Genomic DNA, 15,416 nt, shown 5'->3' with positions numbered 1-15,416 from the left:
AAACCACACACACACAAAACATGAAATGGGAAGCTGTGCAGCTAGGAGCTACACTTTCCATTTCCAGAGAAAAGAAAACCCCTAGGGTGTGTTATATGAGTGACCATGCTCTTAGCTGGTCATGATCTGGTACACTGTGTTAGTGTTGAACCTATGCAGGCAGCACTGGCTTTTTTAAATATTAAATTCTATATCTTTGCATGTCAATAATATAGATGACTTTTCCATGTGTATCTTATGACAGCCATTGTTGTTTCATCCTCTCTTAACAGCTTTTCTTTGTCTTCTTTCTTTTGTTTTTGTTTCCTCGGGGTGAATTAGGGACATCCTGCCATTCACACTGAAACTCCCAGAATCCATTGCGTCGGCCAGGTCTCGGAAGGAGCTGGAGGAGGTGGCCCAGCTCGGAGCAGGTAGTCCCACTGATACTATACTGATACCGTCACGACAGGGAGAAGGAATGTCATGGAGGAACACCCAGCTACATGCTTGTTGATCCAGCTCTATGTGTGGTAACAAAATAAGCCTGAGTATCCGCTGCCCTTCACAGCAGAAACACAGAGCCCTGAACGTGACACAGGTCCAAAGCAAAACGAAAACATTCGTTGTTAATCCTATGAAAATGTAGGATTTAAAAGTCTTACCGATTCTTCCATTAAGGTTTTGTGATACCCGAGGCGTTCCTCCAGGCAGGGCCTCTCGGTGGTCTTGTTCCCCCAGACGGCCACCAGATGGCAGTATTATCCTTACTGATTGGGCCCGCTTACCGCTCAGGCTGTGCATGCTTTAGTGCTTCAGCGCTCAGCGTGGGGGAGTGTCCGCAGGCACGCTGCGGGAGCCATGCTCAGCAGCGACTACATGCACAGACGCAGGGCCGCTGCTGGGGGGGGGTAAAAACATCTAATTTGCCGAAATTGAGTGATAAGTTAGACAATTAAGGACAAACAACGGTGGGCCTCTTCGTAACTAATTAACATATTTTTTTCCAAACCTTAATTTTTGGTGCCCCCTGGGGAACTTGGTGCCCTACGCACTCTGTGTACTCTGCGTATAGGGAGCGGCGGGCCTGCATAGACGTCTGCCCTACAGACGCTGGCTCTTGCAAATCATTCCTAGAAGTTGGTTAACCGATGTGAGTAATGATATGGAAGGGGAGTCAGAGCACCAGCCCAATCCAGTTGTCTTTGAAGCTGTTAGTGAAGGATGGAAAAAAACATTATAATTATAGTAACTTATTCTTAATCTGAAGCACACTTATCCAGGCTTTTTCTTTTCACTTTAAGCTGTTATTAAGAAGTGTTTTATTGCACCATTAGGGCTTTTTTTGAAAGGATACACACACAATTACACACAAACACACATACACTCCTAATCCCTCGCACATTTTGGTTGGTATGTGTGCGGGTGTAAACCTGTAGGAAATAGCAATGCCAACTTTAGCATAACTGCTTGAATTAGACTTGGAATTGGGGGAGGGGCAGAGCTGCAGGAGGAGGGGCTGGAGGGGGCGGAGCCAGAGGAGAGCTTTTACTGTGAGTCAGCCTGGGACCTTTTATTAGGCCGCTGCCCAGTCGGGGCTACTCCTCTTCCCTTTGGAAAACCTGTGTTTGAAGATAAAAGGCAGGCACGGCCCATGTCTATATATACAAGCAACCCTTTTCTCTTTTTAAACACTGGCTTGTGAATGCGGTTGTTCCCAGATACTGAGTGAGGGCTGGAAGGTGACCCTTAACTGAACTATTTGAGGATATAGTTGTGCAGCTTCTATGATTTAATGCAAGGGTTTTCCCACGTTCTGAGACAAGCCAAGGGATACCACCGGGTTATGACCAACGATGCACACACATCAACAATTACCACAGATATAGAAAATCTTTGTGTAGCGTCTTATCCCAAAGCTATCTTTGTGGGGTATGGGGGAATGGGTTAACCAAGTAATTGTAAGTGATTGGCACTTGTTTCTATGAACATCTTTACTGTACCGATAGTGGTATATTGTTGTTTCTCTTTTATCTGACATATGTACCAATTGTAAGTCGCTTTAGATAAAAGCGTCTGCTAAATAACCTGAACGTAAATGTGAAGTCATGATTAAACAAATTGAAACCATTTTGGGTTAAAACAATCCACCCTAGTTCCAATCAATGCTTAAGTTGTAGATTAAGTTCATCTATAGTTCCTTATGAAGACACGAGTGTATGCTGCCCTCCATATCCTCTTCAAACCATCACTAAATAGGAGGGAAATGGGGGAAAAGAGGGGTTTCTCATCCTGTGTTGACAGTAGATGGCGCTGAGCTTAAGAATGGGAAGGTCGGTTCCATAGATGGAACCCAACCTTCGAGCCCCCACAGGGCCTCCAGTGAGACGGGAATAAAACCGCGAGATGTTTTCAGGCCCCAAGATACAGAGATCAGAGTATTCTCAGGCTTAGGAATCCCTGCCCAGTTATTCAGACCCCATGCGTTCATGGTGACAGCCATCTGAGTTTGATTGGATTTATTATTAGATCTCTCTCTCTCTCTCCATCTCTCTTACCCTGTCTGTCTGTCTGTCTGTCTGTCTGTCTGTCTGTCTGTCTGTCTGTCTGTCTGTCTGTCTGTCTCTCTCTCTGTCTGTCTGTCTGTCTGTCTGTCTGTCTGTCTGTCTGTCTGTCTGTCTCTCCCTCTCTCTCTCTCTCTCTCTCTCTCTCTCTCCCTCTCTCCCTCTCTCCCTCTCTCTCTCTCTCTCTCTCTCTCTCTCTCTCTTTCTCTCTCTCTCCCCCTACCACCTTAACCAACCCTCCCCCATTTTACAGGCTCTAACTGCGGTTAAGTTTGTGTTCAGTCAGCATGGAGCAGGAAAACCTAATAAAAATACTTAGCTTTTATTTATAGAATAGCTTTATTGGCCAGAAGCATGTTAACGCTGACATACTGTTTTGTTTATTTTCTTTTTGCTACCTTCTGTTTTAATGGTTTATTTTACAAGTCATATTTTCCCATAAAAACCAAAAGCTTCCCACCTACCGACGAGTATAGCGGAAAATCTGAGTAGTGTGATTGAATGGCAGTTCGGAAGCTGTTATTTGCCACTTGTACCCATGATTCAGCCTCATGGTAGGTCGAGGGTAGGGTACTGCCCGAGGGAGAGGTTTCGACAGCTCTATTCTTGTGACATGAGTGCATCTCTCAGCCTGAGTGGTGTGTGTTGAGTGAGGGACGCCTGTGTTGTAGCAGCAGTCGAGTAGAGCAAACTAAGGGATTCAGTTGAAGTGAGAGTGTGAATCCCGCCGAGCTAAGCGACAGACAGGAGTTTTGTTAAAAGTGCAGAAGAAAGACAGATAAATGAGGACAACAAACAAGATGCATGGATTTTGAGCTGGAACTGGGGAGAAAAAACAGAAGGAGGAACCGAAGCAGAGTGGAAAGGGGCCGGGCATTCATAGCAGGAAATGGGAGTGGAAAGCAGGACAAGGCAGTGGGGCGACTGCTGTGTGTGTGTGTGTGTGTGTGTGTTTGTGTGTGTGTGTGTGTGCTTGGGGCCCTCCCACTAAGAGATTAACATTGGTGACTCCCCTCTCTGACTCGCTGGGTGTGTGTGTGAGTGTGTGAGTGTGTGAGTGAGTTGGTATCCAGTGACTCAGAGCACAGACACAGGGCTGAACTCGCACGACTCGAGTAGCTGCGAGTACGGCAGAGACGCCCGAGGAGAACGACACGAGTGTGGAGACGGATTTCAAACTACTCGTACCTTGTACCTCGAGGGCATATCCCAACGGAGCCGCCGTGAGTAGAGTCCTGAGAGATGTTGTCTAACACGTCGGATTCCATGTGTCCTCTTGTGCGTGCGACTGCGGTGTTGTGATCCTCCTCTCCCGTCGGAGCGGTTCTCGTGTGACCCCCCTCGACACCCGAGCCCCCTCCCGCGGGGCGACTCCCTCTTGTGGCCGTCGGTAGCGGGCGCGGGCGCGGGCGTGGGCGCGTCGGGGCCGTGAGGTTAATCATTCCCTCCCGGCGTTCCTCTCTCCCTCTCCAGGTTTCTGGGACTCTGCCCTCAGCCGCCAGCTGCCCTGCTCGCCCCCCCGCCCCCTGAGCCGCACCCTCAGCCCCCAGCGCTCGGACAGCGGGCCGCCCAGGGGGTCCCGGGGAGGAGCCCGCGGCAGGCAGGCCGGCCGCGGCATCGCCAGCGCGCCCCCGACCCTACGCGCCCACCCCTCCCCGGGGTCCCCGCGGAGCCAGCCCGGCGCCGCCCTGTGCTTCGTCAACCCGCTCTTCCTCCAGGCCCACCGCCACCGCCAGGGAGAGCTGGAGCCGCCCCCCCGCTCCTCCTCCTCTACCTCCGCCTCCTCCCGTGACCCCGAGACCCCCCGCACCCTGCCCAGCCCCAGGAGACCCCCGGGGTCGACCGCCGCGTCCCGCGTCCAGGACGCTCACTGCCGCGCCGGGAAGGCCGCCGGCGACGCCAAGCCCCGCCTCGCCCCCCCGCCGCGCCCCCCGCCCCCGCGCTTCATGCCCAGCCGCCGGCAAGCCCCGCCCCCGCCGGTCGCCCCCCCGCCGCCGGCGCTGGTGCCGGTCGAGCCCCCGCCCACGCCGGCCGAGCCGCCTCCGCTGCCGGCCACGCCCCCGGTGTCCGTCCCCAAGCCGAAGGGCATGCCAGAGCCTGTCGCCGCGGCTGCCAGGCAACAGCAACCCACGTCGGTGCGGCGTCAGGCTCCCCGACCGCCGTCCATGGGCGCCAAGAGCAGCAGCCCGGCCAAGAAGCCGGCCGGCGCCCCCGTCGCCACGCCGGCCGCGTCGAACCCCCCGCCGCCCCGGCCCTCCAAGAAGCCCGACCTGGAGTCCCACCGCTGCCACGTCGCCCTGGACGACGAGACCATCGCCCAGGCCATCCTGCGCGCCAAACCCCCGCCGTCCCAGCCGGCGGCGCCCCCGTCCGCCGAGGCCCCCCCCCCGGAGGGAGGAGCCGGGGGCCCCCCCGGCGTGGCCGCGGCCGACGGCCGAGGGGAGCAGCGCCTCAGCGACATGAGCCTGTCCACGTCGTCCTCCGACTCCCTGGAGTACTCCCGGGCTCCCGGCTTCTCCCTGGGCCTCCCCCCTGCCCCGGCCCGCCGCCCGCGTCGCCGCGGCGACCTCGCCGAGGACAGCAGCGAGGAGGAGGAGGAGGAAGAGGAGGAGGAGGAGGAGGAGGAGGAGGAGGAGGACTACGGGGTGGGTCTGGAGAACGACCTGGAGAACGGGCGGCGGCGGCCCTTCAGCGCCCGCCGGAGGAACGTTGGGGTGAGGCTGAGCCGGGGGCTGAGCGGGGGGTCCTTCATCCTGCCCCGCGCCCTGAAGGGGAAGTTCCGCCGGATGAGTGGCGTCCTGGGCTCCCTCATGACCCCGGAGCGCCGAGCCATCAAGAGGATCGCCGAGCTGTCCCGGGAGAAGGGCTCCTACTTCGGCTCCCTGGTGCAGGACTACGTGTGCTTCGTGCAGGAGAACCGCCACTGCCACACCACGACCACAGACTTCCTGCAGACCATCCGGCAGTTCATGACCCAGATGAAGGCCTACCTGCGGCAGAGCTCGGAGCTGGACCCGCCCCTGGAGTCCCTCATACCTGAGGACCAGATTGGTGAGTAGGACGCCAGCTGGCTTATAGTTCTTCGTCACCGTCCAAAAACAGTGCTCGGAGAAAAAAAAGTGTACTGCATGTATGTTTATCTCGATCATGAATGGGTTGAATCATTTGAGTGAATCATCACTGACGAATTTTTCTATTGTAATAGAAGAAAGTGCCTCTACAGTACTTTTGTCTTCCGATGGAATACTTTCATATTAGTCCGGGTGAAAGAATGGCCAGATATCCTGCAGACTTTTAGATTGTGTACACACAGTGGGTGCCAAGCTTTGGTTTCTTGTTTGAGCGGCTGGAATTCCACTGACTTTCAATCACTGCTCCCATGCCTGTGCATGGCATTAATGAGACCACAGCATGCTGGAGACTACTCGGCTGGTAACTATATGGCAGTGGTTGTTATCTGACTCTGAAGCACTTTGCTGAAATGGATGCTTGATTCAGAGGAGTTTTGACATGAATATCTAGCTCGCACATGAATATCTAAAGGACAAGGGAACGAGAGCTATCTAGCTCGTGTCCCCTTGTCCTTTGTAAACAATAACAGCAAAGCCTTGTTCCGCCACATAGAAATGATCCATTCTCTCAAATCTTCCGTGAGCTCACTGACCACAGAAATGCACAGACTGTCTTGTGCTAATATTCTCTTTCGTAAGAGCGTTCGCACAACAACGTTGTTTATGAAGCAGTCGTCGTTTTCATCCGAAGCCTCTTCATGTGGAATGAAGAGAATCTTCAGAATCGTTCACTAAAGCGACCGACGCTAAGAAAAGGTTGTGTGTAGGTTTTGTTCAGCCTTCCTCGGTCTTTGGCACACAGTGACCAAGGGTTACGTGCTCATATTCCACCGAGGCCGGCCGGTATTCAGGGTTTACTGCAGTGTGTGAATGCCAGAGAAGACAGTCAGGCGAGGTGAAATCACTCTCCCTAACACCCTAGGTCATTCTTCAAAGGAACGGACAAGTGGTGCCTGCTCGTCCATTAGCACTCAATGTTTACCAGAAACCCCTCGAGGGAGAGTGCTCATTTCTGTAAGTTAAATATACACGTCACTGGAACTGCTGCATACCGTGTGTGTGTGTGTGTGTGTGTGTGTGTGTGTGTGTGTGTGTGTGTGTGTGTGTGTGTGTGTGTGTGTGTGTGTGTGTGTGTGTGACGTGTGTGTGACGTGTGTGTGACGTGTGTGTGTGTGTGTGTGTGTGTGTGTGTGTGTGTGTGTGTGTGTGTGTGTGTTGCTCAGGCTCTGCTAAGGCTTCTACAAAACTGCTATTCTCAGTGGGCACAATGCAATGCAATCTCTTGTATACAGTGTGTATTATAAATTGTGTGTCTGTGTGTGGTGAACCATTTATTTTCGATTTTTAGGGTAAATTGCAGGTTTGTATTTGAGTCAAACTCATTTCGTTGTGTGTGTTGCAAGCATTTATGTGCGATGGGCCGAAGATACTGCTGCAAAGCTGTGTTTAAACAACATGCTTTTTGAACTGGTTATACCCTGTTGAACTTTCTACCCCTGACCCTACTTTACAGTGACGGGCAATATGGGAGGGGGCTTGTTATTGTCTAGTTATATATTTATAGATATCCAAGAACTAGGTTAAAGCAAACATCGCTCAGAAAACAATACGAAAGCCGCCAGCTCCTTAAGCAGACAGGAAATTATAGGTAAGGGTGTGTGTGTGTGTGTGTGTGTGTGTGTGTGTGTGTGTGTGTGTGTGTGTGTGTGTGTGTGTATACATGTGTGTGTATGTGTGTGTGCGTGTATACGTGTGTGTATGTGTGTGTGTGTGTATACGTGTGTGTGTGTGTGTGTGTGTATACATGTGTGTGTATGTGTGTGTGCGTGTATATGTGTTTGTGTGTGTGTATATACGTGTGTGTGTGTGTGTGTGTGTGTGTGTGTGTGTGTGTGTGTGTGTGTGTGTGTGTGTGTGTGTGTGTGTGTGTGTGTGTGTGTGTGTGTGTGTGTGTGTGCTCTGATAGTGGAGTCAATTTTAGCAGTAACTCAGTTTTACTTCCCTCTGCATGGACACATGTTTGCTCATGGCTCCTGCCACTGTGAACAACAATGGTTTTCCTATTGTTCTGGAGGTCAGGTGTGTTAGTCCTAGCCTTGAAGTGCTCCAGAGGTCCTGCCTCATTTGACCGGCTGGTTTAGAGCCGTTCCAGGTAGAACAAATGACCCGCTCTATTTATTTTATGCGGTCAAACTCAATCTGCTCTCTGTAGGTCACTGACCATAAGGAAACGGATGGTCAAACGTTCAGTTTCTCATGCGGACACTATATTGCACTTCCACCGGTTGGGTTCTGAAGAAATAGGGTTGAATTGCACGCGAGAAGAACCAGGACAGTTTCGTAAACCCGTAGGTGGTGGATACGTAAACTCATTGTCACCATGTGCCTTTAAACTAGGTAAATCGAGTATAGGAATAATTGTCATCATATATCATTCTGGCTTTATCCAGGCTGTATCTGCCCTGATGTCTGGGCAAACAAGTTATTACAGTTTAATACAGTTATTCCTAAGTTGATGTGTCCCAGTCCTCCTTTTAAAATACAGGGGTTGGATTCCAAGCAAGGGGATAAAGAGGTGTTTGATGGAAACACAATGGAGGCGTGTGGATGACGGAGGTCTTTATGAATGGACAGCACTGTAGCCTCTGCTACGTAGGCCCAGCATTGCATTTGGTCTCCGGCCTGGCCATGACCCTGTTATAATGAGCACGTTGTTAAAAGACTCCTGGTACCTCGGGGTTATAGGCTGATAGCTTATAGAGATCTGTCGGGGAAGGATGGTTTATGGTCATAGGAGTGTCAAGGTTGAGCTCGCGATTGTCATGAATTTCCATATAATTGGCGATGTTTGACCTGGCCTGAATGTGGCCTGAACCAAACACTTTTGAGTAGTGATTTAGTTTTCAGTGAACGATGAATAATTTAGAAATGGGACACTTTTGGGTTTTGTGATTGTCCTACGATCCGTCCAAACGTGAGAAATGAAACTGTTTTTTATGTGGTGTTTGTGTCTGTGATCCGTCATCACGTGAGAATGAAACTGTTCTTGTGTTGTGTTTGTGTCTGTGCTCCCTCCTCACGTGAGAAATGAAACTGTTCTTGTGTTGTGTTTGTGTCTGTGCTCCCCTGTAGACCATATCCTGGAGAAAGCCATGCACAAGTGTGTGCTGAAACCACTGAAGAGTGTTTTGGAGGTGGCCATCCACGACTTCCAGGTAAGAGACCAGAGTAGTTTCATGAGGAAGCAGGACCTTTAAACGCTGCTCATAGACCCTCCTACTGCGGCCTGTTCTTTGATCCCTTACATTCAAATTGGTTTTAGAAATATGAGCAATGCCTGTGGTTTTGATGCTATATACCACTTCCTGATAGTTGTATTCCTGATAGAACAGCTTGTGATTTTTAAAATGTCTTTCTCACCGGTTATTTAGGTTATGGTTATGGCACAATGTAGGTTATGGCACACTAAACTATAAAACCCTCCACAGGGCTTGCCCATCGCAAGGTCACGTTGCAGTGACCGCGGTCATTTCGGAAGCATAGCAGCAATGGAATGTTAGTTGTTGGAAGTACTGTTGTTATGGTCATTGTCTATGAATCAATCGTGAACTGATGTCATTTTTGGAAGACGTTGAAACTGTTTTCAAACTTCAGATTTTGAAACTTCACTGCGTTTCTCTTGATAAGCCTAGGTTGCACTATATAATTATGTTGATTTTAGGATTTAGCAGTAAACCTCTCTTTACTCTCTGTATTGCCAACACAAACTCCCATGATGCATTCTGATGTACAAGCCCTATACACCAGTATCAATCTGCAGTTGCTTCAGGTCACCTTAGCCAAGCAACCTATTTGGCCAGAGGACCAGCTTGACCTGACCTGAGCTCCTTGCTAAATAGTATATCTCTTTAGGCCCCATCCAATTTATGTCTGTTAATAATAAATAAGCCATAAAAATAGAGGCCGTAGTTGAAATATGTGATACAATTGAAAAAGTATGCATTGATTAAACATAATGCCGCCGGGTTCATACAATGTGGCAGGACTCATGCTTGGCTTCATTGTTTCCACATGATTGTTGAGCCAACCAGGGGTGTGAAGCTCCAGTCACACTGGTACTACATGAAAACCCACCACGACGGATCAGTGATTTGGGTGAATTTGGACAAAAGGACTGTTTAAATCATGTCCAATTGGGATACCTATCTCTACAGAGCGGGAAGTGAATGAATTTAGCTAAACCGAGGCGGCGGTCACTCAGGAGGTGGAGCGAGTTCACGTGTCACTGGAAGGTTTCCATCCCAGGAGTGCCGAGGTGTCCCTGAGCAAGACTGCTCCTGACGAGGCTGGCTGTCACCTTGCACATGGTTGACTCCGCCTGTGCGTGTACAAATAAATGGTCGCTTCGGATAAAAGTGTCTGCTAAATGTAAAATTCTAACTAGCTAGTTCAACCTGACATTTGTCTGAAGTCTAAGAGCAGAGGTGGTTGTTCCCGTCATGGATGACCTGTTTTAGTGATGGCCTGTTTCAGTGACGGTTTGTTTCAGTGATGACCTGTTTCAGTGAAGAACCGTTTCAGTGACCCCGGTGTGTGTGTGTGTGTGTGTGTGTGTGTGTGTGTGTGTGTGTGTGTGTGTGTGTGTGTGTGTGTGTGTGTGTGTGTGTGTGTGTGTGTGTGTGTGTGTGTGTGTGTGTGTGTGGACCAGGTGAGCAGCGGCGCCTGGCAGCAGCTGAAGGAGAACCTGGCCCTGGCCAAGGCCAAGAGGCCCCTGGAGCTGGGGGTGGACGGGGTGGTGCCCCCGGACCCCGTGGCCATCGAGAAGATCCGCCACAAGTTCCTCACCATGAGGAAGATGTACTCGCCGGAGAAGAAGGTCTCCTTGCTGCTGCGTGTCTGCAAGCTCATCTACACCATCATGCAGGACAACTCAGGTAAACAAGAGGGGACACCACGCACTAGCAGCTAGCAGCTAACAGCTAACAGCTAGCGGCTAACAGCTAGTGCTGCGCATCTGCAAGCTCATCTACTCCATCATGCAGGACAACTCAGGTACACAAGAGGGGACACCACACACCAGCAGCTAACAGCTAGCAACTAGCGGCTAACAGCTAGTGCTGCACGTCTGCAAACACATCTACTCCATCATGCAGGACAACTCAGGTAAACAGGAAACACCACACGTTTAATGGCAACTGCATCAAGGAGGCGCAGAGCCCAAAGCCCATAGCACATGAAATAGATGAAGCATGATGCAACAGATGGCCGTTCTTATGTTACAATAAATTGCGTCCAATATAGGCTTGAGTCCCACTCAGTAAAAATAGAAAACCTCCGTTTTATCCTCGCGCTGTGTGAGTTGCTCCCCTCTCAAACTAGTAAGTAAGTAAAGTAAAATTTATTTATAAAGCACATTTCACACAGCTTTCACTGACCAAAGTGCTGTACATAATAGTGATATAAATAAAATAAAATAAAATAAAAATAAGTAAACAAATAATTACAATATGAGACGAGCAACAGTAGGCAGACAGATCAACAGAAACAATGACAACAGGAACAGAGACGGCAATGACAACAAGAGACATATACAGAGTTACAGATGGAGCAACAGCCGGAGGGTTAGGTTAAAACTGTAGGGTTATGTGTCTTTATTGGTTGGTGCTATAAATATGAAGCGCTACACGGCTACACTTCATATGTGCAAAGGCAGGACGGATCGGTCGTGGGTGCGGGGGTCCGCTCCCCGCACTGGGGGGGGGGGGGGGCAACAGACTACCTGTAGACCTCCTTGAGCAGGCCGGCCCTAACCCCGCTCCCGGCTCATTCACGACACGTATCCGTGTTCACCGCGGGGGGAGTTTAATGCACATTAAGGCCATTAGGCGGACGCCATTAAGAGACTTACAATACTTACAACATTATATCGCTGTCGGTACAGTAAGGATGCTCATAGAACCAAGTGCCAAGAACAAGTGCTAGGTTAACGAACTCCCCTTATATATGAGAGTTCTGACTCGCACCAATAGGAGGACTCATATAACCCCTATTCTTAAAGCTCTTCATTGGCTGCCAGTTTCGTCCAGGATCAATTTTAAAATTTTGGTTTTAACGTTCAGAGCTTTGCATGGCCAGGCTCCGCCTTACATCAGTGATCTGATCCAGCCTTACACCCCAACTCGGGCTCTGAGGTCTGTGGATCAGAATCTGTTGACGTTGCCACACACTCGTTTCCGGACCAGAGGAGACAGATCCTTCCAGGCTGTTGCTCCCAGGCTCTGGAACGATCTTCCGCTCTCTCTGCGTTCGATGGAGTCTGTTGACTCCTTCAAAAAGCAACTAAAGACCTATTTGTTTGCTCATGCTTTTGCTTAGCTGTCTTAGGGCTGCTATGTTTGTCACCTAGTTGTCTTGGCCTTTTAAACTTACATTTGTATGTACTTCTTAACTGTGTATTGTTATTGTTTTTGTTTTAACTGTGAAGCGCTTTGTGACCCTGGTCTGTGAAAGGCGCTGTACAAATAAAGCTTACTTACTTACTTACTTACTTATACAACAAAGCTAGCTAGGATGGCATGGTGCTCAATGCTAGGTGCTATTTTAAGGACGTACAGCAGACAATAAGTGCGTAAGAGGGGCGAGAGGGGGCGGGAGGACTCCCTGACATCGGAGGAAATCCTCTGCGACCCCCCTCCCATCCGGACACTGACCCCCCCCCCCCCCCCCCCCCCCCCCCCCCCCCCCCTCTCTGACCCCAGGGAGGATGTACGGCGCGGATGACTTCCTGCCCATGCTCACCTACGTGCTGGCCCAGTGCGACCTGCCTCAGCTGGACGCAGAGATCCAGTACATGATGGAGCTGCTGGACCCCGCCCTCCTCCACGGCGAAGGTAGGTCAAAGGTCAACCTTGGGCAGGGTTCACCCAGTGACCTCCAGATTCAGACATCGGATTCAGGAGGCGATGTGGATCGGGGGGGGGAAGGGAACCTACAGTACTTGACCGTAGTGTCGTTAAACCCTTGTTTGAATGACCGGGGTCGGTGTTGCTGCGCTCTAGATCATGATGGGGGTTGAGGTGGTGGAGGTGGTGGAGGTGGTGGAGGTGGGGGACCCGGGTCAAATATGTCAAATATGTTCCAGAGACTCCATCCCTCAGAGTTTCCATTGTAACGGCTGCAGGGAGGAAATTCCATGTAGAGCGGTAGGAAATGCTCTGAGAAGTCAGAAGGAGTTCAAACCCACTTCTAGGAAACCCTGTCTCACCCCCAAAGGGTTGTTTACCTGTGTGTGTGTGTGTGTGTGTGTGTGTGTGTGTGTGTGTGTGTGTGTGTGTGTGTGTGTGTGTGTGTGTGTGTGTGTGATATACTGTATATTATATTCATTGGATCTAAGAAAACATACACAACTCCTTAACTCACATCTGTCTCTGTCTGTCTCTCTCTCTCTCTCTCCCCTTCTCTGTCTGTCTGTCTGTCTGTCTGTCTGTCTGTCTGTCTGTCTGTCTGTCTGTCTGTCTCTCTCTCTCTCTCTCTATCTCCCTCCCTCTCTCCTCTCTGTCCCTTCCTCCCTCCCCACCCCCCCCTCCCTCTCACCCTCCCTCCCCCTCGCCTCCCTCCCTGTAGAGGGATACTACCTGACCAGTGCGTACGGAGCCATGTCCCTCATCAAGAACTTCCAGGAGGAGCAGGCGGCGCGCGTGCTGAGCTCCGAGACGCGCAACACGCTGCACCAGTGGCACCGGCGCCGCACCACGCCACGAGCAGCGCCCTCTGTGGACGACTTCCAGGTATCACGCCTGACCTGAATCCACCCTGACCCCCCTGCAGGCTGTGAGTTTAAAGTAGACCGGGGCTCGGACCCATCCCTCTGACCTTTGGGCATTGAAGGACGGACTAAAGAGCATGGAAAATCTCTATAGTGGGGGGGGGGTTTCTGCACTGGCTCTGTGTTTCTTATTCTTTCTTCCTTTCTTTCTCTCTCTCATTCTCTCTCTCTTGGTCTCTCACTCTCATGTTCTCTATCTCTCTTTCTCCCTCTCCCTCTCTCTCTCTCTCTCTCTCTCTCTCTCTCTCTCTCTCTCTCTCTCTCTCTCTCTCTCTCTCTTTCTCTCTTTCTCTCTCTCTCTCTCCCTCTCTCTTTCTCTCTCTCTCTCTCTCTCTCTCTCTCGTTGTCTGACTATGTCTTTTCTCTCTGCCTCTCTTTTTCTCTTTCTCTCTCTGATCTGAACCGCTATGAACATCAACCTATCTTTTTTCGAACCATGCTTTGGTTTTAACTGTGTGTCCGTCTCCCACTCATCGCATGAATCAAAAAGTATCACATTATTCAGTGTCATCTTCATATGTCGTTTTGTGTATGTAAATGTGTGTGCAAATCTGCGTGTACTGTACTCTCAGTTCTTTCTTTCGGAAGAAAGCGCCCCCCAGTGGCATGTGTGAACATTACATAAATAAAAATTACTTTCACTCTTTTTAACTTCATTTGTTAGCCTCATAGCATAAATGGCTAAGTCATATTTCGGTCAAATTTTGATATCTAACCTAACTCTTATCTCCCAACCCTGTTGATTCACTGTGCCGTATTGGCTATAACCTAAACCAATCCGATTTTTTACACTAAATACAAGATGAACCTTAAAACATGACTTAGGCAATTATTCTATGAGGCTAACGAATTATGAACTAATAAATTATGTTATTCCAATTGTTCTATGTCTTCTATTGTATTTGTCTTTGTCTTATCTCTGCCATATGTAGCTTTTAGCTGCTAAAAGCTGACGTCTTAACACAACCTCCACTCATCCCAAACCACAGCGCGGTTAACGCCCATCCTCTCCCCTCAGAACTATCTCCGCATCGCCCTCCAGGAGGCGGACTCGGGCTGCACCGCCAAGACCCTGCTGGTGCAGCCGTACACCACCACCGAAGAAGTCTGCTCGCTGTGCGCTTACAAGTTCAAGGTGGCCGACCCCGAGAACTATGCCCTCTTCCTGCTCACCGGCGACGCCAGTCAGCAGCTGGCCGCCGACACCCACCCCCAGCGGATCAAATCGGAGATCCACAGCCGGCCGCGCGCCCAGACCTTCAACTTCGCCTACCGGAGAGTAACGGCTAACCTGAACCTCCGCGTCCCAGCTCACCCGCACAGCGTAACCTGTGCCTCCTGATGGGGAGGGCGAGAACACTGGGTGGTGTACTGGTGACCATGGTGCTGCCACTGGGATTCACCGCTGTGCCTTGTTGTTCCAACTGTCGTAACGTGTGTGTGTGTGTGTGGGGGGGGGGAGGTGCGTGTGTGCGTGTAGACCCTTTGAAGGACACCTGGAGGGAAATGCGTGCAATATGGATTTTGTTAATGGAGTTTGACAGGTCTATACAGGGTTGTGCAGGGTCGTTTGTTGTGTTTGTTGTGTTTTTATGCACAGGAGGTTACTTGGAAAGGGTCAGTATTATTTGTAAAGATGCCTTACAAATGCACATTTCCTTCAGTGTCTAAAGTTATGCGTAATATTGCTGTACAAAGAAATTGACTAAAACTAAGGAACTTTGTTTGTTCCTTTACATAATTGAGTTTTTAGTACATTATCTATGGTTTTGAGTCATTTTTTAACACCAGCACTGTGTAGAATTTGGAACATTATTCTGTTGGATTGTTTCAGACTTGGCTTAGCTGTCTTGACTGTAAAGTTAGAAATGAACACAAAATGTGTTGGTAGGCTTTTCCTGACAGCCTGACCTCAGATCAGACCAGATTTAGGAATTGTAGGCCAGCTGGTCAGTGCAACTTTAAGGCCCAATCCCA

General features: G+C 50.1%; 1 protein-coding gene across 3 annotated transcripts in view; it reads left to right on the top strand.

Moving 5' to 3' along the window:
- LOC115540372 (ras and Rab interactor 2) overlaps positions 1-15,416 on the top strand; it is a 31,846-nt gene that overhangs the window by 15,533 nt on the left and 897 nt on the right. For 2 of the 3 annotated variants that reach the window (XM_030351584.1, XM_030351583.1), the window contains exons 7-13: positions 322-413; positions 4,017-5,594; positions 8,747-8,829; positions 10,323-10,548; positions 12,373-12,504; positions 13,238-13,401; positions 14,458-15,416. The exon at positions 14,458-15,416 is cut by the window's right edge and continues 897 nt beyond it. In XM_030351584.1, the coding sequence (XP_030207444.1) occupies positions 322-413; positions 4,017-5,594; positions 8,747-8,829; positions 10,323-10,548; positions 12,373-12,504; positions 13,238-13,401; positions 14,458-14,781 (2,599 nt within the window). In that variant the 3' untranslated portion in view covers positions 14,782-15,416. Of the gene's footprint in view, positions 1-321; positions 414-4,016; positions 5,595-8,746; positions 8,830-10,322; positions 10,549-12,372; positions 12,505-13,237; positions 13,445-14,457 lie in introns of all 3 variants that reach the window. The other variant, XM_030351585.1, reaches the window with a different exon arrangement.

This window comes from Gadus morhua, chromosome 3, assembly GCF_902167405.1.
Source record: "Gadus morhua chromosome 3, gadMor3.0, whole genome shotgun sequence".
In the NCBI taxonomy this organism is placed as follows: domain Eukaryota; kingdom Metazoa; phylum Chordata; class Actinopteri; order Gadiformes; family Gadidae; genus Gadus; species Gadus morhua.
This window is presented reverse-complemented; position numbering and strand designations above follow the sequence as displayed.